The sequence below is a fragment of the Microcaecilia unicolor genome, chromosome 2 (genome assembly GCF_901765095.1).
Source record: "Microcaecilia unicolor chromosome 2, aMicUni1.1, whole genome shotgun sequence".
NCBI lineage: Eukaryota > Metazoa > Chordata > Amphibia > Gymnophiona > Siphonopidae > Microcaecilia > Microcaecilia unicolor.
Genome location: NC_044032.1, coordinates 267,887,679 through 267,908,249, shown reverse-complemented (window position 1 = coordinate 267,908,249; position 20,571 = coordinate 267,887,679). Strand labels below are relative to the sequence as shown.

General features: G+C 44.5%; 1 protein-coding gene across 2 annotated transcripts in view; it reads left to right on the top strand.

Moving 5' to 3' along the window:
• SNAPC3 (small nuclear RNA activating complex polypeptide 3) overlaps window positions 1-10,032 on the top strand; it is a 61,297-nt gene extending 51,265 nt beyond the window's left edge. The window contains exons 8-9 of one of the 2 annotated variants that reach the window (XM_030194155.1): window positions 1,453-1,560; window positions 8,800-10,032. In XM_030194155.1, coding sequence (XP_030050015.1) covers window positions 1,453-1,560; window positions 8,800-8,947 — 256 coding nt within the window. In that variant the 3' untranslated portion in view covers window positions 8,948-10,032. Of the gene's footprint in view, window positions 1-1,134; window positions 1,310-1,452; window positions 1,561-8,799 lie in introns of those variants that run through there. The other variant, XM_030194156.1, reaches the window with a different exon arrangement.
• The last annotated feature ends 10,539 nt before the right edge of the window (window positions 10,033-20,571 follow it).

Here is a 20,571-nt window from a genome sequence, read left to right as displayed (position 1 = left end):
AATTGCCTTAACATGGTCCAGAATAAGTTAAATAGAGCCCATCTGTATCCATTCACAATAGTTGAGCTGAATTAGACTTCTCCTGAATGAATAAACTGGCTTTTCTGTTGTATGTAGTGAATTTGAAGCAAAAGTCTAAACATGTTGAACATGGAGCTATTGAAAATAGTCTAATAAAGCTATTCAAAGGTACAGATTGAGAGAAGGCTATCAGAAAATGTCATGGCATTTAAATATTCCTTGGGGCACTGTCATATCCATCATTTTAAAGTTTGAGCCACCAAGAAACTGCCTCGATCAGGTCATCCCTCCTACATTATTAACTGTTAAGAAACTGCTAAGGAAAGTTACTGAGGCCTAATGATTTAAAAACTACAGAGGTCTCTGGTTTAGTTGAGGGAAAATGTTGATTGTTCAAAATGGCTTGTATAGGAAGATTTCAAAAAGGAAGTCACTGCTGAAGAAATGGCATATGATATTCCACATATGGTCTGATGAGACCAAAGAAATCTTTCTGGTCTCAATGTTCAGCAGTTGTTTTCTGTAAAATCACCATCACTAAAGTAGACCATGGCGCTGGTAGCATTATATTGTGGGGATGCTTTACAGCAGGGAGGCTTATAAAGATTGAGAGAGAGGATTGGTGCAGAGTACATGCAGACCTTGGAGGAAAACCTGTTCATTTGCCATAGACGTGATACAGGAGAGAAGATTCACTTTTTAGCAAGATGACGATTCTAAGCTTAAGGCAGAAGCAACAATGGAGTGGCTCACTGAGAAGAGAGCAGATTTCCTTAAGTGGGCCAGTCAAAGGCCAAACTGGAATCCCATTGGAAATCAAACTGATAGCTGATCCCCAGTCAACTTGAAAGAGTTTGAGCTAGTCTGCAAAAAAAAAAAAAAGGTCAAAAACTACATCATTCTGCTGTGCCAAGTTGGCTTTTGTTGCCGCAGAAGGGATTTCTACCAAGTATTGACTTAAAGGGTATGAAGATTTATGCAGTCATGCATTTCTCATTTCTTGTTGAGCCTTTTGAATATTTCTTTAAATTGTTCTTTCACATTGGTACACAAAATATGTTATGTAGATCAGTGAAATAAACTCTTTAATGCATTTTGAATTGTGTTTTTTAGGCAGCAAAACATGAAAAATTTACAAAGTTGTGAAAACTTCTACAAGGTTCTTCTGTGCACTTTCTTGAACCAGTTTTGGAAATTACACCCCTTCAAGTTGCAACAGGATCCCAATGAAGGGAATGCAACTCCTGAAAGCTGGTTAAGAGGAGTGTTGTGTTAGTCAAATGAAAAGGTATTGCCTCAGTCTTTTTTTTTTTTTTTTTTTCCCCCAATTATCCTTTATTTCTGCGCACTGAAGTAAACAAACATAGCTGACATGCTGATTTATCTGAACGATTACTAGTAGATTTTGATGATTACTTTCCTCTTAAAAAGGCTTATTCATCGTGATGACTGCTTGGACAGGACCCTTTATCCCTTGCTAGTGAAGAAGCATTGGCTGTGGACAAGAAAGTGCTATGTATGCAAGATGTATATAGCCAGGTATTTATTTACTTAACTATTAATGTAAAATATTAAACAGTTGATGGTCTGCTGATAAGTATAGTTTTACCATTTAGGCCTGAACCTTAGTAGTTAATATGTCACCTCCCTTACAACAGCAGGAGCCTTTTCCATGTTTGTAATTCTGTTCTTCATCCCACACTGCGTCACTGCCAGGCTCAGGTTTGGCTGTACTCTAGCCCTGTGTTTCTCACATACCAACATCTTTTACTCTTTGGTCAGAAACTGAGCATTTCTAGGTGCATACATCCATAGTATGTGATGTATGCACTCAGTTGAGGTTTGACCATTTTCCATTAATTAACAGGACACCCCCAGTGTTGGCAGGATGGAAAAGGGAGCTTTTTCAATAGAGCTACTGTATGTTAATTAACTGCCTTGTTTTATTTTTTAAGCGGTTGTGGTTAGTATAAAAAAAAGTCTGAGAGAGAGCATTCCACATAGCAGTGGCAGGCCTTTATTTATAGTCTCTGCTTGAACCTGATGATATGCAGTTAATACTATCCTTTTTCTAACATTCTCAGTTAGCAAAATGTATAGAGGGACCATCAGTCAGCAAAGCCAATTATACATGTGTTAATGGTGAATTTTCTTACATTGCTTGATAACAGACATGATTTGATCACCAAAATAATTCATGAAAAACATAGTAGATGACAGCAGATAAAGACCTGTGCGGTCCATCCAATCTGCCCAAGAAGATAAACTCATAATGTAAGGTATGATGTGATACTACATATGTATACTTGATCTTGATTTGTCCTTGCCATTGGAAGGGCACAGAACGTAGAAGTCTGCCCAGCACTGGCCTTGTTCTCCAACTTCTGAATTGTCCATTGAAGCCCCACTCCAGCCCATCTGTCTAGCCACGATCAAGGCATTGACCTTAGAAGTCTGCCCAGCCACTGACTTTGCTTCCAAGTTACAGGTGTTACTATGTAATCACTGCTAAGTTTGTTTGGTTCCATGCCTTCTAAACAGGATTCCTTTGTGTTTATCCCGTGCATTTTCGAATTCTGTTACCGTTGCATTCCAGGAATCTACCACCCTCTCCATGAAAAAGTACTTCCTGACATTCCTGAGTTGCCCCCTACCCCCCCCCCCCCCCCCCGCATCCTCAATTCATGCCCTCTAGTTGTACCATCTGTGGAAAAGGTTTATTTGTAGATTAATACCTTTAAAATATTTGAGTATCTGTATCATATCAGCCTTGTCTCTCCTTTCCTCCAGGGTATACATGTTCAGATCCTCAAGTCTCTCTTCGTACGTCTTGTGATACAACCCCCGTAACATTTTCGTCGCTTTTCTCTGAACTACTTCAAGTCTTTTTACATCCTTAGCAAGACCACCAAAACTGAATACAATATTTCGTGGGGCCTCAGCAATGACTTGTACAGAGGCATCAACACCTCTTTTCTTCTTCTGGTTTTACCCCTTTCTGTGCAGCCTAGCATCCTTCTGGCTTTGGCCTCCGCCTTGTCACGTTGTTTCGTCACCTTGAGATCCTCAGACACCATAACCCTAAGGCCCCTCTCCTGAGCTGTGCTAATCAATCTCTCTGCTCCTATCAGGTACATCTCCTTTGTATTTCTGCACCCCAAGTGTACTCTGCACGTCTTGTCATTACATTTTAACTGCCAAATCTTTGACCATTCTTGTTTTTGGAGATCTCTTCTCATAGTTTCATCTCCTTCCGGGGTATCCACTCTAGTTTCAGCTCCTTCCGGGGTATCCACTCTATTGGGTATCTTCTTCTTATCTGCAAAAAGGCAATCTTTTCCTTCTAATCCTTCAGCAATGTCTCTCACAAAATATATTAAACAGAATCGGCCCCAGTACCGACCCCTGAGGCACTCCACGACTCATTCCTTTCCTTTGAGTGGATTCCATTTACAGTGATACTTCAGTTTTCGTTGATAATCCGTCCGAAAACACTCAATGAAAACCGAAACAGACTAAAACCGAGGCAATTATTTCCATATGAGTCAATGTAAATCCAATGAGCAGGAGAACGTGTGGGTTGGCCTTTGTTTTCGCAAAATTAGCAACGAAAACCGAGGTGACCAACAAAATCCGAGACAAATTTTTCACTGAAAAAATCAATGAACATTTCTGATGCCTTGCAGGCCCTCTCGATTGATGGTCTTGCCAAGAGCAAGGTCTTCTCTGGTAATCCAAGGATGGCGAGTACTAGGAAGTCTGCTCGAGCCTTTCCTGCGCATGACTCCATCCAAGAGCTTATTGCAGCTCAATGGTCTGAACCCGATGGGCCTTTGAAAGTGGCCAGGTCTATGGGTCAGCTTTACCCTCTGAGTGAGGAGCACTTGGCCCCTTTGGGGATGCCTAAAGTGGACGCTTTGGTCACGGCGGTGACTAAGTGGACCACCCTCCCCGTAGAGGAAGGGGTTGCCCTGAAAGACATGCAGGACCGGCGGCTTGAATCCGCGTTCAAACGGTCTTTTGAAATATCGGGCCTCGCCTTAAGGGCATCTTTTGCAGTTCCTATGCTGCCCAGTCCTGCCTTTCTTGGTTACAACAGGCAGTGGAGCAGCCCACGGATGGTGTGGAGTATCTCGCTGAGGTTGCACCGCGGATGGAGTCGGCCCTGTCATTTTTGGCTGATGCCCTCTATGATCTGGTCAGAGCTTCGGCTAAACAGGTGTTTGTGGCGGTTGCGGCCCGCCGCCTTCTATGGCTACAGCATTGGGTGGCTGACATGGCCTCTAAGCACAGGCTGGTGAAGCTTCCCTTTTGGGGCCACCTGTTATTTGGAGAGGAGCTGGAGAAAATTGTTAAAGACCTGGGGGACCCTAAGCCCCAGCAGTTACCCAAGGATAGGCCGAGGCCTTCTTCCAAGGGTTCTGTGTGGCCCTCCTCTTCCAGACCTCGCTTCTGTGAAGCTTGCAGGTATTGCCCGGGGCGCTCTGCTGAGTTTTCTCAACGTGCCCATTTTCAGCAGAGGAACTCCTTTCGCTCGGACAAGCGTTCCGCAGCAGCTGGTTCAAGGTCTGGAGTTCAGGGGCGGCCCCCACAATGACGGGGCGCAAGTCCATTCCTCGATTCCTACGTAGGAGGACGTTTTTTCCCTCTTTCTCAAGGAATGGACCAAAATTACCTCCGATCAGTGGGTCCTGGACCTGATCAGAGAAGGTTACCGATTGGAATTCAGCACCCCAGTGAGAGACGTGTTTGTGGCGTCCTGATGCGGTACTGTCGTCAAACGGTCGGCGGTAGAGGAGACCCTACAAGTCTTGTTGCATCTCGGGGTGGTGATCCCTGTGCCTCCTGCCAAACGCGGCTGCGGTCGCTACTCCATTTACTTTGTGGTGCTTCGGAAAGACGGGTCTTTCCGACCGATCCTCGACTTAAGGTCAGTCAACGAGGCACTAAGAGTGCGGCATTTTCGCATGGAAACCCTGCACTCCGTCATTGCGGTGGTACAGCCAGGAGAGGTTTCTCACGTCTCTGGACCTAAAAGAAGCTTACTTGCACATTCATATTTGGCCCCCGCATCAACGGTTTCTCCGGTTTGCGGTGTTGGGAAAACATTTCCAGTTTCGGGCCTTGCCTTTTGGCCTTGCCACAGCTCCCCGCACCTTTTCCAAGGTAATGGTGTAGTAGCTGCCTTTCTCAGGCGAGAGGGTATCCGGGTTTACCCGTACCTCGACGACTGGCTCTCAGAGTGGATTCGGCAGACCGAAAGTCATCTGGCCACAGCCAGAGTGGTCTCTGTACTGCAATCTCTAGGCTGGGTCGTCAACATACCCAAAAGTCACCTGACCCCCTCTCAGTCTCTCGAATATTTGGGGTCCAGTTGACATGGCCTCGGGGTTTGTCTTTCTACCCGACCAAAGGCGATGCAAGCTTCAGAATCAGTCCATCTGCTCCTGCGGATGCCTCGGCCCCGGCGAGCTTGGGACTTTGTCCAGCTGCTGGGTCGATGACGGCCACCTTGGAGGTACTGCCATGGGCGAGAGCGCACTTACGACCACTGGCAGATTGCCCTGCTTCAACGATGGTCTCCGATGTCCCAGGATTATCAACGCAGACTAACGTGGCTCCCTGCGGCCCGGCTCAGTATGGAGTGGTGGCTCTCGGACAGCATGCTGCGGTGAGGAATGCCGCTGGCGCTTCCCTCTTGGTGCCTGGTGATAACTGATGCCAGCCTGGTCAGCTAGGGAGCACATTGCCAGGGAAGCTATGCCCAGGGACTGTGGACCCCCGCGGAAACGGGGTGGTCCATCAATCGCTTGGAACTGAGAGAGATATTCCAGGCTCTTCTGGCCTTTCACAAGACTCTGGAGGCTGTCAGAGTTCTCTACAACACAACAGCGGTGGCTTACATAAATCGCCAGGGCAGCACTCAGTGCAGAGCACTGGCTGCGGAGGCCGCTCAGATTTGCCACTGGGCCGAGCTTCACCTGCAGCTTCTTTCTGCAGCGCATATAGCAGGTCAGAGCAACGTGCAAGCCGATTTTCTAAGCAGGCATCAAATCGACCCAGCGGAGTGGGAACTGGCAGACTAAGTGTTTCTTCAGATCTGTGCCAAATGGGGAACGCCCGTAGCGGATCTAATGGCGTCAAGCACCAGTGCCAAAGTCCAGTGCTTTTTCAGCAGACGGAGAGATCCTCGCTCGGCGGGGTTGGATGCGCTGGCTCAACCCTGGCCCTCGGGCCTCCTGTAAGCGTTCCCTCCTTGGCCCTTGATAGGGCGAGTCCTCCTTTGAATTCAGCTACATCAAGGAGTGGTGATTCTCATTGCCCTGAATTGGCCCAGGCGGCCGTGGTATGTGGACCTCCGGCGGATGCTGGTGGAGGCTCCTTTTCCTTTGCCTCTGGTGCCGAACCTGTTGATGCAGGGACTGGTGACCATGGAGGATCCCTGCCGCTTTGGTCTTACGGCATGGCTCTTGAGAGGGCGCAATTCAGAAACAAAGGCTATTCTAACAGTCATCTCCACTCTCTTGCAGGCCCGGCAAGCGGTCCACTTCCGTTGCTTATGCTCGGATCTGGCGCCAGTTTGAGACGTGGTGTGTTTCAAAGGCAATCACACCCACGCGGGGCTACAGTCCTCGCCGATACTGGATTTTTTGAAGAACGTTTTACAAAAAGGCTTTGGCCTACAATTCCCTGCGAGTCCGAGTGGCAGCATTGGCTTGCTTTCAAGGGAAGGTCTCTGGCTTGTCCCTGGCTGCTCATCCGGACATTGCCCGATTTCTAAGAGGGGCACTCCTGGGGCTGGTGTTGAAGGCTCTCCTGTGTTCGCCCTTCGAGCCGCTGAGGCGAGCTTCGGAGAAGGATGTGACTCTTAAGACAGTCTTTTTGGTGGCCATGACTTCGGTGAGACAGGTGTCTGAACTCCAGGCGCTGTCCTGTCGAGACCCTTTCTTACAATTCTCAGAGTCTGGAGTAATGGTACGTACGGTACCTTCCTTCCTGCCTAAGGTGGTTTCAGCGTTTTACCTAAACCAGCCCATTTATCTGCCCTCCTTTACTAGGGAGGAGTTTCTGGAATCTTTTGGGCAGTTACATCTTCTGTATGTTCGCAGGGCTCTATTGCAGTATCTGCACATGTCAAATGACTTCAGGACCTCTGATCACCTTTTTGTCTTGTTGTTAGGTACTCGAAGAGGATCTCTGGCGTCTAAGGCCACTATAGCCCATTTTTTCTGCGTATCCGCTGTCAGGGCGGTCTGACGCGTTTAAAGCGCATTCCACGAGCGTGATTTCCTCCTCGTGGGCCGAAACAGGAGCACTCTCTCTTCAAGAGATCTGTAGTGCGGCTACTTGGGCTTCTCAGCTCTCCTTTGTCCGGCATTACAGGCTGGATGTTGCAGCGAAGCGGGACGCGCAGTTTGGAGCGCAAGTGCTTGCTCGTGGAGTTGCATATTCCCACCCTAACTAGGGAGTGCTTTTGTACATCCCATCAGTTAATGGATTCATCTGCAGCTGATGACAAGGAAGGGAAAATTAGGTTCTTACCTTGGTAATTTTCTTTCCTTTAGTCACAGCAGATGAATCCATGATCCCTCCCTGTCTGACTTTGTTTTTTTTGTTCAGGCAGTTTGTTCCTGCAGATATGTTCCCTCCTTGGGAGAAGTTGGAAAACAGTCTTCAGGATTTCTGTTTACTGTTCTGTTACAGGAGGTTGAGATCATCCCTCCTTTGTGTGGTTATTGCTTCTGTTCTGGGGCATTCGTACGCTGTGAGGAAAGTTCATGTTATTCTACTTTGAGGATACACTCTGCTTTGGAAGTTTCAAATACTGAAGGCAGATGGAGCTAGCCGTCCATAGAGCACTATGGTTTTTCAGTGTTCCCTATCTCCACCTGCTGGTAGGCGGACACAACCATCAGTTAATGGATTCATCTGCTGTGACTAAAGGAAAGAAAATTACTAAGGTAAGAACCTAATTTTCCCTTGTCATCTTTGCACTCTTGCCAAGATTTACCAGCTGGATGTGCAGGCCAGAAGTGCTATTACCTTTGGAGCAGGATAGTTTGGATACATCCCAGATGTCTAGACTGGTCTGGTAAAACACAAGAGAAAGTTTGTCTTATCGGCTAACTTTTCTTTCCTTGAATCCTAGCAGAGACCAGGATTAACGCGGGATCTTCCATTTAAGAGTTTTTAAAGGGTGGTCATGGCACACTGCCTTGATGAGCTATTTTGCTTTTAAAGATGGATAAGCAACTTTGACAAATAAAGCTCCAACCCTAAACCCTCATCCCTTTGATGTTTCTGCCTATCTAACAGTCATAGGCTCAGAAGTAATGAGTATAGTTCCCTTAATGTTTTTGTAAATTGCTTCCTTCCTACATGGCTTCTTCCCTGATTTTTGGAGGCCATAGACTGTGAGATTCAGGTTTCAAGCCCTTTTTGTTTAAATAAAAAGATGTAGGAAATTCTGGTATTCTGGTTCGAACCTATGTAAAACATGAGTCGTACATTGCATGTAATCCTGTAAAGGGTGGTATCAGCAATCTAATTCTCTGCCTCCTTGATGGCAAAATTGATGCATCTGGATTGGTCAGGTAGGAAAGAAAATTAGCAGTTTAAGACTACATTTTTCTTTGTTTCATATGTTATGAATAAGTCACTGATGCTTAGGTCCACCTTTCATAGGTGATTGGTTATCCAAGGCTCATAAAACAAGCATGCATTGATGTTGATTTCATACACCCAGATCTGATATGCCTTTTTTTTTTTTTACTGCAGGTGGGTGACTAATGATGATAGTTTGGCTTCAGATGACCCCAGTTTGTTCTGTGATGTTTGTTTCAAGATGCTTCATTATGATACAGAAGGCAATAAACTCGGAGACTTCCTTGCTTATCCTTATGTTGATCCTGGGATTTTTATCTGAAGTCTGGGAAAGAAGAGTTGTTTTTTTTTTGTTTCTTTTTTAACTCCAGTTATCCGTACCTGTTCTGGTACTTTTGTTGATATTGTATAGAGTTCTTTATGGTTTTCTGTAGAGTTCCAGTTATCTCCTAAGCAGTCTATATAGACAGATTTTGACCTTGTTTGTTATGAATGTGAGAACATATTCGCTTTTGTTAAAGAACTTACTTCAAAGACACTTCTCTGTCTTGGGACCATTTAATTCAATGTAAGAAATATTTTAAAGAACAGGCATGAGGAGGATTTTTCCCCTCCTTGTTGAGATTTTTCCCTGTACCTAAAACTGAGCACAAACCTCAGCCATCTTAGCAACTTTGAATAATTCCAGAAACATTCTCACTACATTCAGGCTGCATTGCACCTCGAGCCTGCTCGGTATAACTAACCTTGTTTTTTGAAAGTTATATTTCTCCTTTGTTTTTATTCACTCTGTCACAAGATGTCTTTAATATTAAGTGGAAATCAATTGCTGGTTGGTGCTGTGACAATCAGGTTAACCTGTATTGCAGTTCTTGTGGTTCTGTTTTGCTGTGAGACGTTTTTATTTGTGTTAGCTCCCCAAAATTTTCTACTGCCTCTCACCATTTGTTGCAACTTTTCACCTGTAAATTTATTAAAATAGTTATTTCTTGTGTATGTACTTCTGTCATTCCCATTTTTATTTCAAGATGCTTTTCCTTTGGATTAAATTGGCCTACCACATGTACTTATGTGCTTCAGGTTCCCTCCTTCCGCCCTTCTAAAGAGTGGGATGCCAGCCACTGGTAGTCTGCTTTTATTGAATGTTCTTTTTCCTGTTTTGTACTCTTCGTATCTCCTGTCACTTTCCTATCAATATTTGTAGTTCCTTTCATTTTTCTCTAAACATTATATTATTACTGTGAACCACTCAGTACGCTTTAGGGTAGTATATCAAAACTAAATAAAACTTGAAACTGAGGGAGGGAGGCAGTCTGCCTTGGCTTAGATGGGAACAATTCAGATGGGACTATTCAGGCTGGCCTGCGAGTTTCTGGAATCTGTGAGTCACCGATGAAGTTTAAGATTGAATACCTGGAAATGCTTTCTATGGCAAACACCATTAGAGGGGGGAAAAAAGATCTCTGCTGCACAGGTTCCAGCTGTCCTCTCTTCCTCTCCTTTGTTCCTTCAGCTTACTTGGAGATGGCACTAGGATTCTGGTACCTTAAGCTTACATTCACAGCTCCCTGGAGATTTTACTCTAATTTTAGGTATGTTTCACACAAGCAATAGCGCCTGTTTGTGAGGCTCCCTCTGTCTGTCTGTCTGTCTGTATGTATGCATAAGCACAGAGAGACACAACCTTCATCACCCTAACAAGACACGCTTTACTATGTTTTTTTTAACATCTGGTCCCCAAACAGACAGATGTAAGTTTACAATTGGAGGAAAGGGAAACACACCATTGTGTCACACTACAAGTGTGCATCTTTTTGGGATTTCTTTTAAAAACACTTTATACTTTAGCAATGCAAAGCCTAGACAGATCAGTAACCTACACTGGCCATTGGTTTTGTGGCGCATCCTATTCCTTTTATGTTTTGCAAGTTAATCAACTGTTTCCTAACAGTTTGGTTCTTCTTTTGCTTGTGGCCAATCTCCCCACAACAGAAGTGCAGAACAAAATAGTAGAGATAACCAGAAGCTGAGCGATAGCTGGCTATAGAGCTGAGATTTTGGATGACATTTCTGCTTTGACTGGCACGCATTTCTCTCAAATATATTTTGGAGAATGTGTATGAGTTTCATCATTCATATAGTAGGCTTTGGACCTACAAGGCTTTCAAAGTGTTTCTTTGCTTGCTATGTATGATATGTATACAGACTCCCGAGGCAGGCCTTACAAGCTGAAACATGGCCCATGTTGAGTCATTATAGAAAGCATCCAATAAAGCCAGCTATACACCATTGAACACTTTTTATCTATTGTTTCATTCTGTCCTAACTGCTCTTAACTTTATAAACTCCCATCTCCTCTTCCAAACTGAAAAGCCCTATACTTTTAGCCTCTGTACTTAAAGGAAGTGGTTCCATTCTGTTTAGCATTTTTCTTGCCCTTCTATGAACCTTTTTAAAGTTGTACTGTATCCTTTTTGAAAGATGAGACAACACTAGGACCTATACAGAGGTATAATAATCTTAGTTTTGCTCTCCTTTCCAGATAATCCCTAAAATTCTATTAACTGTCATGGTACACTGAACTGAAAAAGTTGACATATCTACAATGACACCAAGAGCCTTTCCTTGGGTGGTGACCTCTAACGCAGAACCCAGCAATGGTATTATTTTTTTTTTTAGATGCATTAGTTTGTACTTTTTCACATTACATTTCATCTGCCATTTAAATACCCAGTCTTCTTATCTCTCAGGATCCTTCTGCAAATCCTCACAAACCTCAGCCATCTTAGCAACTGTGAATAATTTGTGCCATCCACAAATTTGATTCTCACTTGTCATTCCTATTTCCAGGTCATTTCTGAATATACTAAACAGCCTAAGTATCAATATAAACCCCTTGGGGCACTCCTTTTCCAAGGGGATCATTGACAGTTTACGATCCACAGAAGGACATTACCTCTTATCCCATGGCCAATAACAATCATTTTAATCCTCCTAAACAAAAAAGTATATAACTAAAATTATAATCAACTTTACAGCATAAAATAGCTTCCCACCTATGATATAGTAGTATTAAAGTACTTAGTAAACAACGATGATTTTAATAATCACCTAACCTTCATATAATTGTGTTCTCTTCTAAGCTCTGTTGGTAAAACATTCCAATGTCCTGGTTCAGCTTCCTTTAAATAATTTTTTTTACAAGTTGTAAACAATCTAGTATCGGAAGCTAAGGGAAATTGTAAATTATTAAAATAGATACTCTAAAAAGAAAATTCAAGTCAGTACAATGTTGAAAATGAGTGCATAAGCCATACAAAACCCTTAGTAGACAAGCTTAAATTCTATCCTAGACACTATAGGTAGCCAATGAAATGACCTCAAACGTGGTAGGGCTCTATATGTAAAAAAAAAACTTTGCTGAGATGTAATCTAACCAAAGCTGTCTTGGGAAGTCTGAGGTAAAGAATGTTAAATAGTTAAGGCAAGAGCAAAACAGTTTCCTGGACTACCATTTATAAAACCTTAGGAGAAGAAAAAAACCATTCTTCACCATCTGCCCAAGCTGAAGTCTGTGCCTCTAGTTTACTTACAAGCCTTTTCTGATGACTTTGGCCAAAGCCTTCTGAAAATTCAGATACACTATATGGCTCAACATTATCCACTTCTTATACCTTAAAAAAAAATTGGTAAGGCAAGATTTGCCTTCACTGAACCCGTGCTCATTCCTATTATCCATGTCTGTCTATGTGATCAGCAGTGTGGTTTTGTTAAGTATATAGTAAACCTGACACTGGCATCAGGCTTACAGCTCTATAAGTTCCCAGACCAACCCCCAGTCACCCTTTTTAGAAATTGGCCGTCTTCATTCCTCAGGTATCATGGCTGTTTGGAATGATGGGTTATAGATTATTAGTAACAGATTATCAATTTCAGGACTCTGAGATGAATGCCATCTGATTCTGGTGATTTGTTGCTGTTGAGTTTGTTAATTTGTTCTATTACATCTTCTAGACTTACAGTGATGTACTTTAGTTGCTCTGAATTACCACCATTAAAAAAGGTTTCCAGTGTAGGGACACCCCAGTATCTTTAGTGAAAACTGAGCAAAAGAAATCTTTTAGTTTTTTCTGCTATTAATCTTCCTGAGCACACATTGGTCATCCAGCAGACCAGCAGCTTCACGTATGGGCTTTCTGCTTTGGATATACTTGAAAAAGATTTTAGTCATCAGTTCATGCCTCTACAGCAGGGTGTTACAGTCTCAGGCTCTCGGACACTGGCACCACGTGAGCCCTTAGACCGCTGCTGACAAGCGGCAGCAGTAGGCAAGACCCCAACCAGGATTGGGTAAGCAAGCAAGGCAGGCGAAGCTGTAGACAGGCAAAGCTGGAACAACCGAACTGGAATCACAGTAGTAGGCAGGCAGGGAATAAGCAGGACAGACCAACCGGTCTTCACCTGCGCTTGACCACCATTCCTCAGGGGTTGAGCCCCCAGGTGCAGGGGGCCGGCAGGTCTTACTGGACCTAGCTTGCAGGAGACTAGACCAACAGGATACTAAACAAGCTTGACTAACACAGGGTTCGGGAATACTAAGGATATGGGATTCTTAGGGAATAGGATACAGAACAAGCTTGACGGAAACAGGGTTAGGGTTCAAAACAGGAGTGCCCACAGGCACCCAGACAAGAACAAGGCATACAGGTAAGACACAAGACAAGGCAGAAGTGCTCCTATCAGCACCAAAAGGGTAAAGCAGGGAAGCTTAAACAAGCAGGCAGAAGTGCTCCTATCAGTACCAAAAGGGTAAAGCAGAGAAGCTTAAACAAGCAGGCAGAAGTGCTTCTAACAGCACAGCAAGACAGAAGTGCTCCTATCAGCACCAAAAGGGTAAAGCAGGGAAGCTTAAACAAGCAGGCAGAAGTGTTCCTATCAGTACCAAACACTAACCTGGACCTTTGGCGTTTGCAAAGTCCAAGCTGAAGGGCTTCCAGGTGCCTAATAAGCCCATCATCAAGGCAGCTAAGGGTGAGGCTAGCTGCCAAACTTCCAAGCAAGACTGGAGGGCTAAAATATCTGGACTGGACCAAAAAGAGAGTCTGGAAAGTCTATGGCAGCCACTGGTTCTGGCCACCAGAGGGCGAGAGGAGCACAAACCAAGAAAAAGTCACAATCGTGACACAGGGGTACCCCACTAGTCAGGTTTTCAGGTTATCCATAATGAATTACCTCCTATATAAATTTATCTCATGCATGTTCATTATATATACCCCAAAAACCTGACTGGCCAAGTGTGGCCTGAGGACTGGGTTGAGAACCCTTGCTCTATAGAAATTTTTTTAAGGCATTTTTGGCTTTCATTATTACTTTTTTTACATCTAACTTGGTAGTGCTTGTCTTATTTATGTTTCCTTCATTAGGGTCTTCCATTTTCTGAAAGATATTCTTAGCTTTTATCATTTCTACCTCATGCTGACAGTCATTTGACTTTATTTCAAACTTTTTGATGCATGTAATATTTTATCGGGGCTTCCAAAATGGCCTTTTAAAATACAGTAATGTGTATGCCAATCGACTCTAATTACTTCTTTTAGCTTTCTTTTCTAACAACTTTCTTCATGTTATCAGTTTCCACTTTACAATTGTTACATTAGTATTTGTTGTGTCTTTGTTTAAAAGTGTACATTCTGCTCTATCCATAGTCTTCTAGGTGGAGTACAACAAACAGGCATAATAAGAAGATCTAATGTATAAGCCATTAACATAAACTCACCTCGGACTTTTTGCCATTACTTACCCCCCCCCCCCCCCCATAGTGTAGCAACCTCCCCCCCCCCCCATCCAAACATGTCCTGCTGAACAGTGCCATGTAGAGACCAATACCCTACTGCTCCCGCACCCCGCCAAGTGGCTGCTAGTACTTTACTCTGCAGTATTATCAAGGGAGGGGTCCGCCAGTAGTCCCTCCACATTGTCAATCTTACTTCACAAATTTTTATATTGTCGTGCTCCTATAGAGGACTGAAACTTAAGGGACTCTTGCACCCAACTGGCCATTTCTTTCATAGCATCTAACCATACCTTTATCTGTGGGGGCCTAGCATCCACCCATGACATTAATATCCATTTTTTATGTGTTAACCCTGCGGATGTTGATGGAAAGGCTAATATTTTATTTTATTCATTGATGGAAATGACGTGGGGAAGGGGGCTGCTGTGTATTGATGTTCTGTGCACTAAGGACTTAATAAAGATACTTTCAAAAAAACAACATAAACTCAACCTAAACAAGACAAATAATTAAAATATAAAGTCAATACAACTAAATCCCCACCACAAAGACTCCCCCCTCAGTAAATGTCAGTTAAGAATTAGTGTTACTGTAAACCATTCTGCATTGCGAGTCAGTGAAGAGCGGTATATTAAATAAAAATAACCCAACCTTTAAATGAAAGCCATTTCTGGCCGATTTTAATCACTTTGAATATCAACCCCCAAAGTCTCTACAACAGACCCGCTAGGGCTACACCTTCATGCCTCTGAGCACTGCATCTAGCGCCTCCTACTCTGCCAGTACCATATGACAGCGAGCAGTGTGAACTGGAAAGGACAATGCAGACCTTCCAGGATAGGGTCCACCTCTGCGCGCGCCCCCCCCCCCCCCCCCCCCAAAAAAAAAAAATAATAAAAAAAAAAAAATTGCAGGGCTGGCTACACCCGGGTAGAGAGGCTGTTAAAAATTTACCAGCACACCACTGCCCTTAACTGAATCCCTCCATACTGCCCACCTGTACCTGACTCAGCTTTCCCCTCCCCCTCAGCCAGCTCTTTCCCTCTCCTCCTTCCCACTTATACAGCACAGATACCCAGCTCTTGCTCCCTCTCCCCCATTTGCAGCAAACAGCCAGCACTCTCACCCTCTCCATCCCCTACCCCCACTGCACACATATCCAGCTTTCACTCTCTCCTTTTAACTCCTCCCCACTACCAGTCCAGCTACTCCTACAACTCCAGTCTGGCAAGGATTAGAAGGAGTGACTCAGCCTCCCTCCCTCTGGAGTCCACCTGTGCTCTGTCCAGCACTGCAAGGATTAGAAGGAAAGAAGAGCAACAACCTCCCTCCCTCTGGGGTTTGGGTGTGTTCTGGACAAAATTGACTTGTAAGAGTGGCACCCTGCTGCTTTACTAGCAGGTGGCAGACTGTCCTGAACTCCCTTAGCAGCTACCACAGTAAGAGCAGCACATAGTAGGGTCTGCATTTAACACAGAGTGGCACTCCAGCGACACAAGTACAATGTTCCCAATGATGGTGAGCCTGCTGCAACTGCAGAAACCTCACACTGTACAAGTGTGGCTCAAAACCCCCACTGTGCTGCGAAACAAACCAGCACCACTCCTGATGCCAAACGGCTCCAAGTTCTTTCTCTTTCTACATGAGGCTGCTGTCTCAGCCTTTCAGTCCTGATGCACATAAGCACCGCCATACTGGGAAAAGGCCAAGGGTCCATCAAGCCCAGCATCCTGTCTCTGACAGCGGCCAATCCAGGCTTCAAAAACCTGGCAACCCTCCCTCCCCCCCCCCCCCCCCCAATTAATTACTACTTAACATTTCTAAAGCGCTACTAGGGTTACGCAGCGCTGTACAGTTTAACATGAAGGATAGTCCCTGCTCAAAGGAGCTTACAATCTAAAGGACGAAATGTAAAGTTGGGGCAGTCTAGATAACCTGAATGGAGGTATGGTTATGTGCCGAAGGCGACATTGAAGAGGTGGGCTTTGAGTAAGGATTTGAAGATGGGCAGCAAGGGGGCTTGGCGTATGGGCTCAGGGAGTTTATTCCACGCATAGGGTGAGGCGAAGCAGAAAGGGCGGAGTTACTACTAAATTCTTCCTCCCACTTACAATAGCAGCTCTAGACAGAAATATTTGGGGAGAGGTGGGGGCAGTAAAGCACAGTGACATTTCTGTACATGACAGCCCTCTTCTCCCCACTCTTAAACATTTAGCTACAGGAGATATCACACACAAAAATTCCAACAGCATTTATGTATAAGTAAAACTCCAATGTGCCTCATTTTCAAGAGAAAAGCAGCACAAATGCCAAAACATCTAAATCATAATTTCAAAACTCAGTCTTGGGATGTTTGTCAAAATCGCAAGGGGGCGTGTTCTGGGCAGGATTTGGACCGAACTTGGGCAGGCTTAAAATATGGTCCTTTTTCAGCAAAAATGGTAGAACAGAAAAAAAGGTCTGAGGCAAAAAAAAGAAAATGTTTTTATCTCGACCTGTTTCAGTCATGACTAAGTCACAAAAAGGTGCCCTAACTGACCTACTGACTACTAAAGTGATTAAGGCATGACACCCTTCCCACCCCTCAAAGCTGTGACCAGGCTCTTTGACTGCACCAAATATGGCCATGCCTAAAAATCCAGCTAGCAAGTGGATGGATTAGCTTAGTAGTCAATGCAGTGGACATTGAGACCGAGGTTCAATTCCCCACTTAAAACATCAGTACAAATATGTGAATCCTCCTGGAACATAGAAATATCTCTTGTACCTTAATATATAAAGTGACCTGTGAGCCTGAGGGCTAGTGTAGTTGTAGACCTTTAGATACAGTAGGTTTTCTCTGTTCCTAAAGGGCTCACAATGCAATATGAAGGGGTTTTTGTGGGATTTGTACCTGGGCCCTTTTATGTGAAGTCTATTGCACTGACCAGTAGACTGTCCCTCTACACTGCTGTGATGTCTGTGTGACCAGTTCACTAGGAATTCTGCTGGATAGATGTTCCTATAGCTTGTTTTTAAAAAAAGTCCCCAAAGGAAAAGGTAGAAAATGATACCTACAGATGGATATGTTGAGCTTAAAAACATCTAGCTCAAAGCCATAATCGAACCAGAAATTTAGACTTTTTTTGGTTCGATTAAGGCTTGAGTTATACATTTCTTTGAAACGTTTTTGGCAAAATGTCTCAATTCAGACCTGGATGTCATTTCGAAAATGCCCCTCCAAGTCAGTTTCAGCAACCCAGTAAAAGAATTAGTGGATTCTACTCGAGAGTGATGTCTGGAGTGTACATTGACTGAGACAAAATATCATACAAATGCCACAGCTCTCAGTTCTGTAGTATACTCATCACATTTCCCCTTACAATTCACTATACAAAATATACAAATATTAAATTTCAGGAACAATGCACATTCTTCTGTGAGATGTTCTGAAGTAACATACAACCCTGAAAAATAGTACTGTTTTGGTGAGTGCTTTCTATTCAGATTCTAACTCCTAGGACCAGTGCTTTTTTTTGTAGGAAAAAAGGTACCGGTACTCATGATGGGTGGGGGTCACCATCTATGGCTCCGCCCCTATGGTAGCCACACCCATTATACCAGCCATGGAGCATATAAACAGGTATTGAAAATACTATACCAGTATAGGAGAAAAAAATAATGTGATTTTTTTTCATTATAAATAATTTCTGTAAGCTGTTACAGCTCCAGTATACCCAGTGCAAAATAAGACAGCAGATGTAAATTCTCTGATTGGACATATTCCAAACACTAAAATGAAATTATTTTTCTACCTTTGTTGTCTGGTGACTTTGTTTTTCTGATTATGTTGGTCCCAGTCTCTGATTCTGCTGCTATCTGTTCCTTAACTTCCGTTTCCAGGGCTTCCTTTTTCTTTACTTTCCTCCTTTCTTCTTCATTTCTTGCCCTACATCCACAGGTAAAAGCTGGGTCCTCCGCAGACTTGACTGGAGGTGGTATAGAGTGGACCCAGCTTTTGCCTATTTTCTCCATCCATGTGCAGTTTTTCTCCTCTTTTCCCTTTCCCTCATCTCCGTCAGTATGCATCTCCTTCCTAGTCTTCCCGCTCCTCAATCCATATGCATCTCCTTCCTCTCTCTTCCATCCATATCCAGCATTTTTCCTCTCCCCCTCCATTTATGTCCAGCATTTCTCCACTCTCCTCCCCTCCATCCATGTTCATCTCACTTCCTCTCCCTCCCCTCCATCCATGTCCAGAATTTATCTCCTCTAAATCCATGTGCATATCCTCCTCTGTCTTCCCTCCCCTCCATCCTTGTCCAGCATTTCTCCTCTCCCCCTCCCCTCCATCCATATTCATCTTATTTACTCTTTCCTCCTCTCCATCCATGTCCAGCATTTCAACTCTCCTCCATCCATGTGCATCTCCTTCCTGTCTTCCCTCCCCTCTGTGTTCAGAATTTCTCCACTCCATCCGTGTGCATCTCCTTCCTCTGTCTTTCCTTCCCTCCAACATTTCTCCTCTCTTCCCTGCCCTCCACTCCATCCATGTCCAGCATTTCTCCTCTCTCCCCTCCCCTCCATGTGCATCTCCTTCCTGTCTTCCCTCTCCTCATCCATGTCCATCATTCTCCTGCCCTCCCCTCCATCCAGCCATGTCCAGCAACTCTCCTTCTCCCCTGCCCTCCCATCCTTATCCAGCAATTCTCCTGTGCCCTCCCCTCCATGTCAAGCGATTGTCCTTTGCCCTAACCTTCCTTCCCATCCATGTCCAGCGATTCTCCTCGTGCCCTCTCTAACCATCCATGTCCAGCAATTCTTTGCCCCTATCCTTCAATCCCCTCCATGTCCAGCGATTCTCCTCTGCCCTCCCCTCCATGTCCAGCCGATTCTCCTTTGCCCCCTATCTTCCCCCTCCCATCCATGACCTCCCTCAACCCCGAGTTCATTCCAATCCCAGCTCCACCTGCCCAACTTCAGCTCCCCATAACCCAGCCCTCATCTATTTTCCTTCTTTCTCTTACCCCATTCACCATCCACAGCTCCTTTGCCATTGCTCACTCCCTCTAGTCACTTTCTCCTGTCTCTATCCTCACCCAGGCCCAGATGCATTAAACTCCCCGCAAAAAGCGTGTACCGTTCCGATCCCTAGTGAAAACAGACAGATTCGGAAAAAGCAGGCCATGCATGATGGAAATTTCATGTAAATGAGCTGCTCGCAAAAACAGCAAGCAGCTCAGTACGGGGGGGGGGGGGGGGGGGGGGGGGGAGAGCCAATCAGTCTGCCAAGCATGCACAGAAAAGCCAATTCCTAAGTGTGGGCTGCTCTCTGCATGCTTCAGACGTCTTTCATACAAGCTGCATGTATAAAAAAAGGTTGTAGCCTATTTTGTTTTCCACTCCCCATGCTTGCAAAATGGCACATTCTTTTCCAGTGATGGAAGGGGGAATGGGGTTGCACACACACAGAGGCTTTTTTTTTTTTTAGTGTAGCAGGGGCAGCAGTGGGAGATCTGGACTTGAGAAGACAAAATGAGAATTTGTTTCCCAGCCAGGTCTGCAGCTCTCACAGCTCTTGTTTCAGCTGTCAGGCAGGACTGGCTGGTCTGCAGCTCAGCTCTCCTCAGCCATTCAGGTAGTACCACTGCTTCCTGACCACCCTGTAAAATTAATCATTAGAGGGAGGTGGTCCTTTCTGTGCATCGCTAGGAAAATGGCTGTGCATTACTCTGCATGCACATTTGAATGGTAAGTAGCTTATTTAAATAACTCAGCATGCAATCATCATCAGCTGCTACTGTGACTTGAAAAGAGCCTGCAGAGCCCCTTTGTGCATATCTTGCTGAACTCTTGTGCTCACTTAAACAGCTACAGCCAATATAAAATGCACATTGCTGGTTGTTAGTTTTTGTGCATCTGGATGCCAATTTCCAATACCCCTTTACTACCTCTCCAGCTCTATTTCTATTCTTCTGCCATTCAACTCCCTTGCCAAAAGCACACGGTCTCTGTCATAGTTCCCAGTTCTTTTTCCTCTATCGTCAACAACCAACATTTCCCTATTTCCTATGCTTTCCCCTCCACCACCATAATCCAGGATCTGTCTGCCTTCTCCCCCTCCCCCTAGTACAGCATTAATCCACTCTCTCTCTCTTCCCCCATAGTCCAGC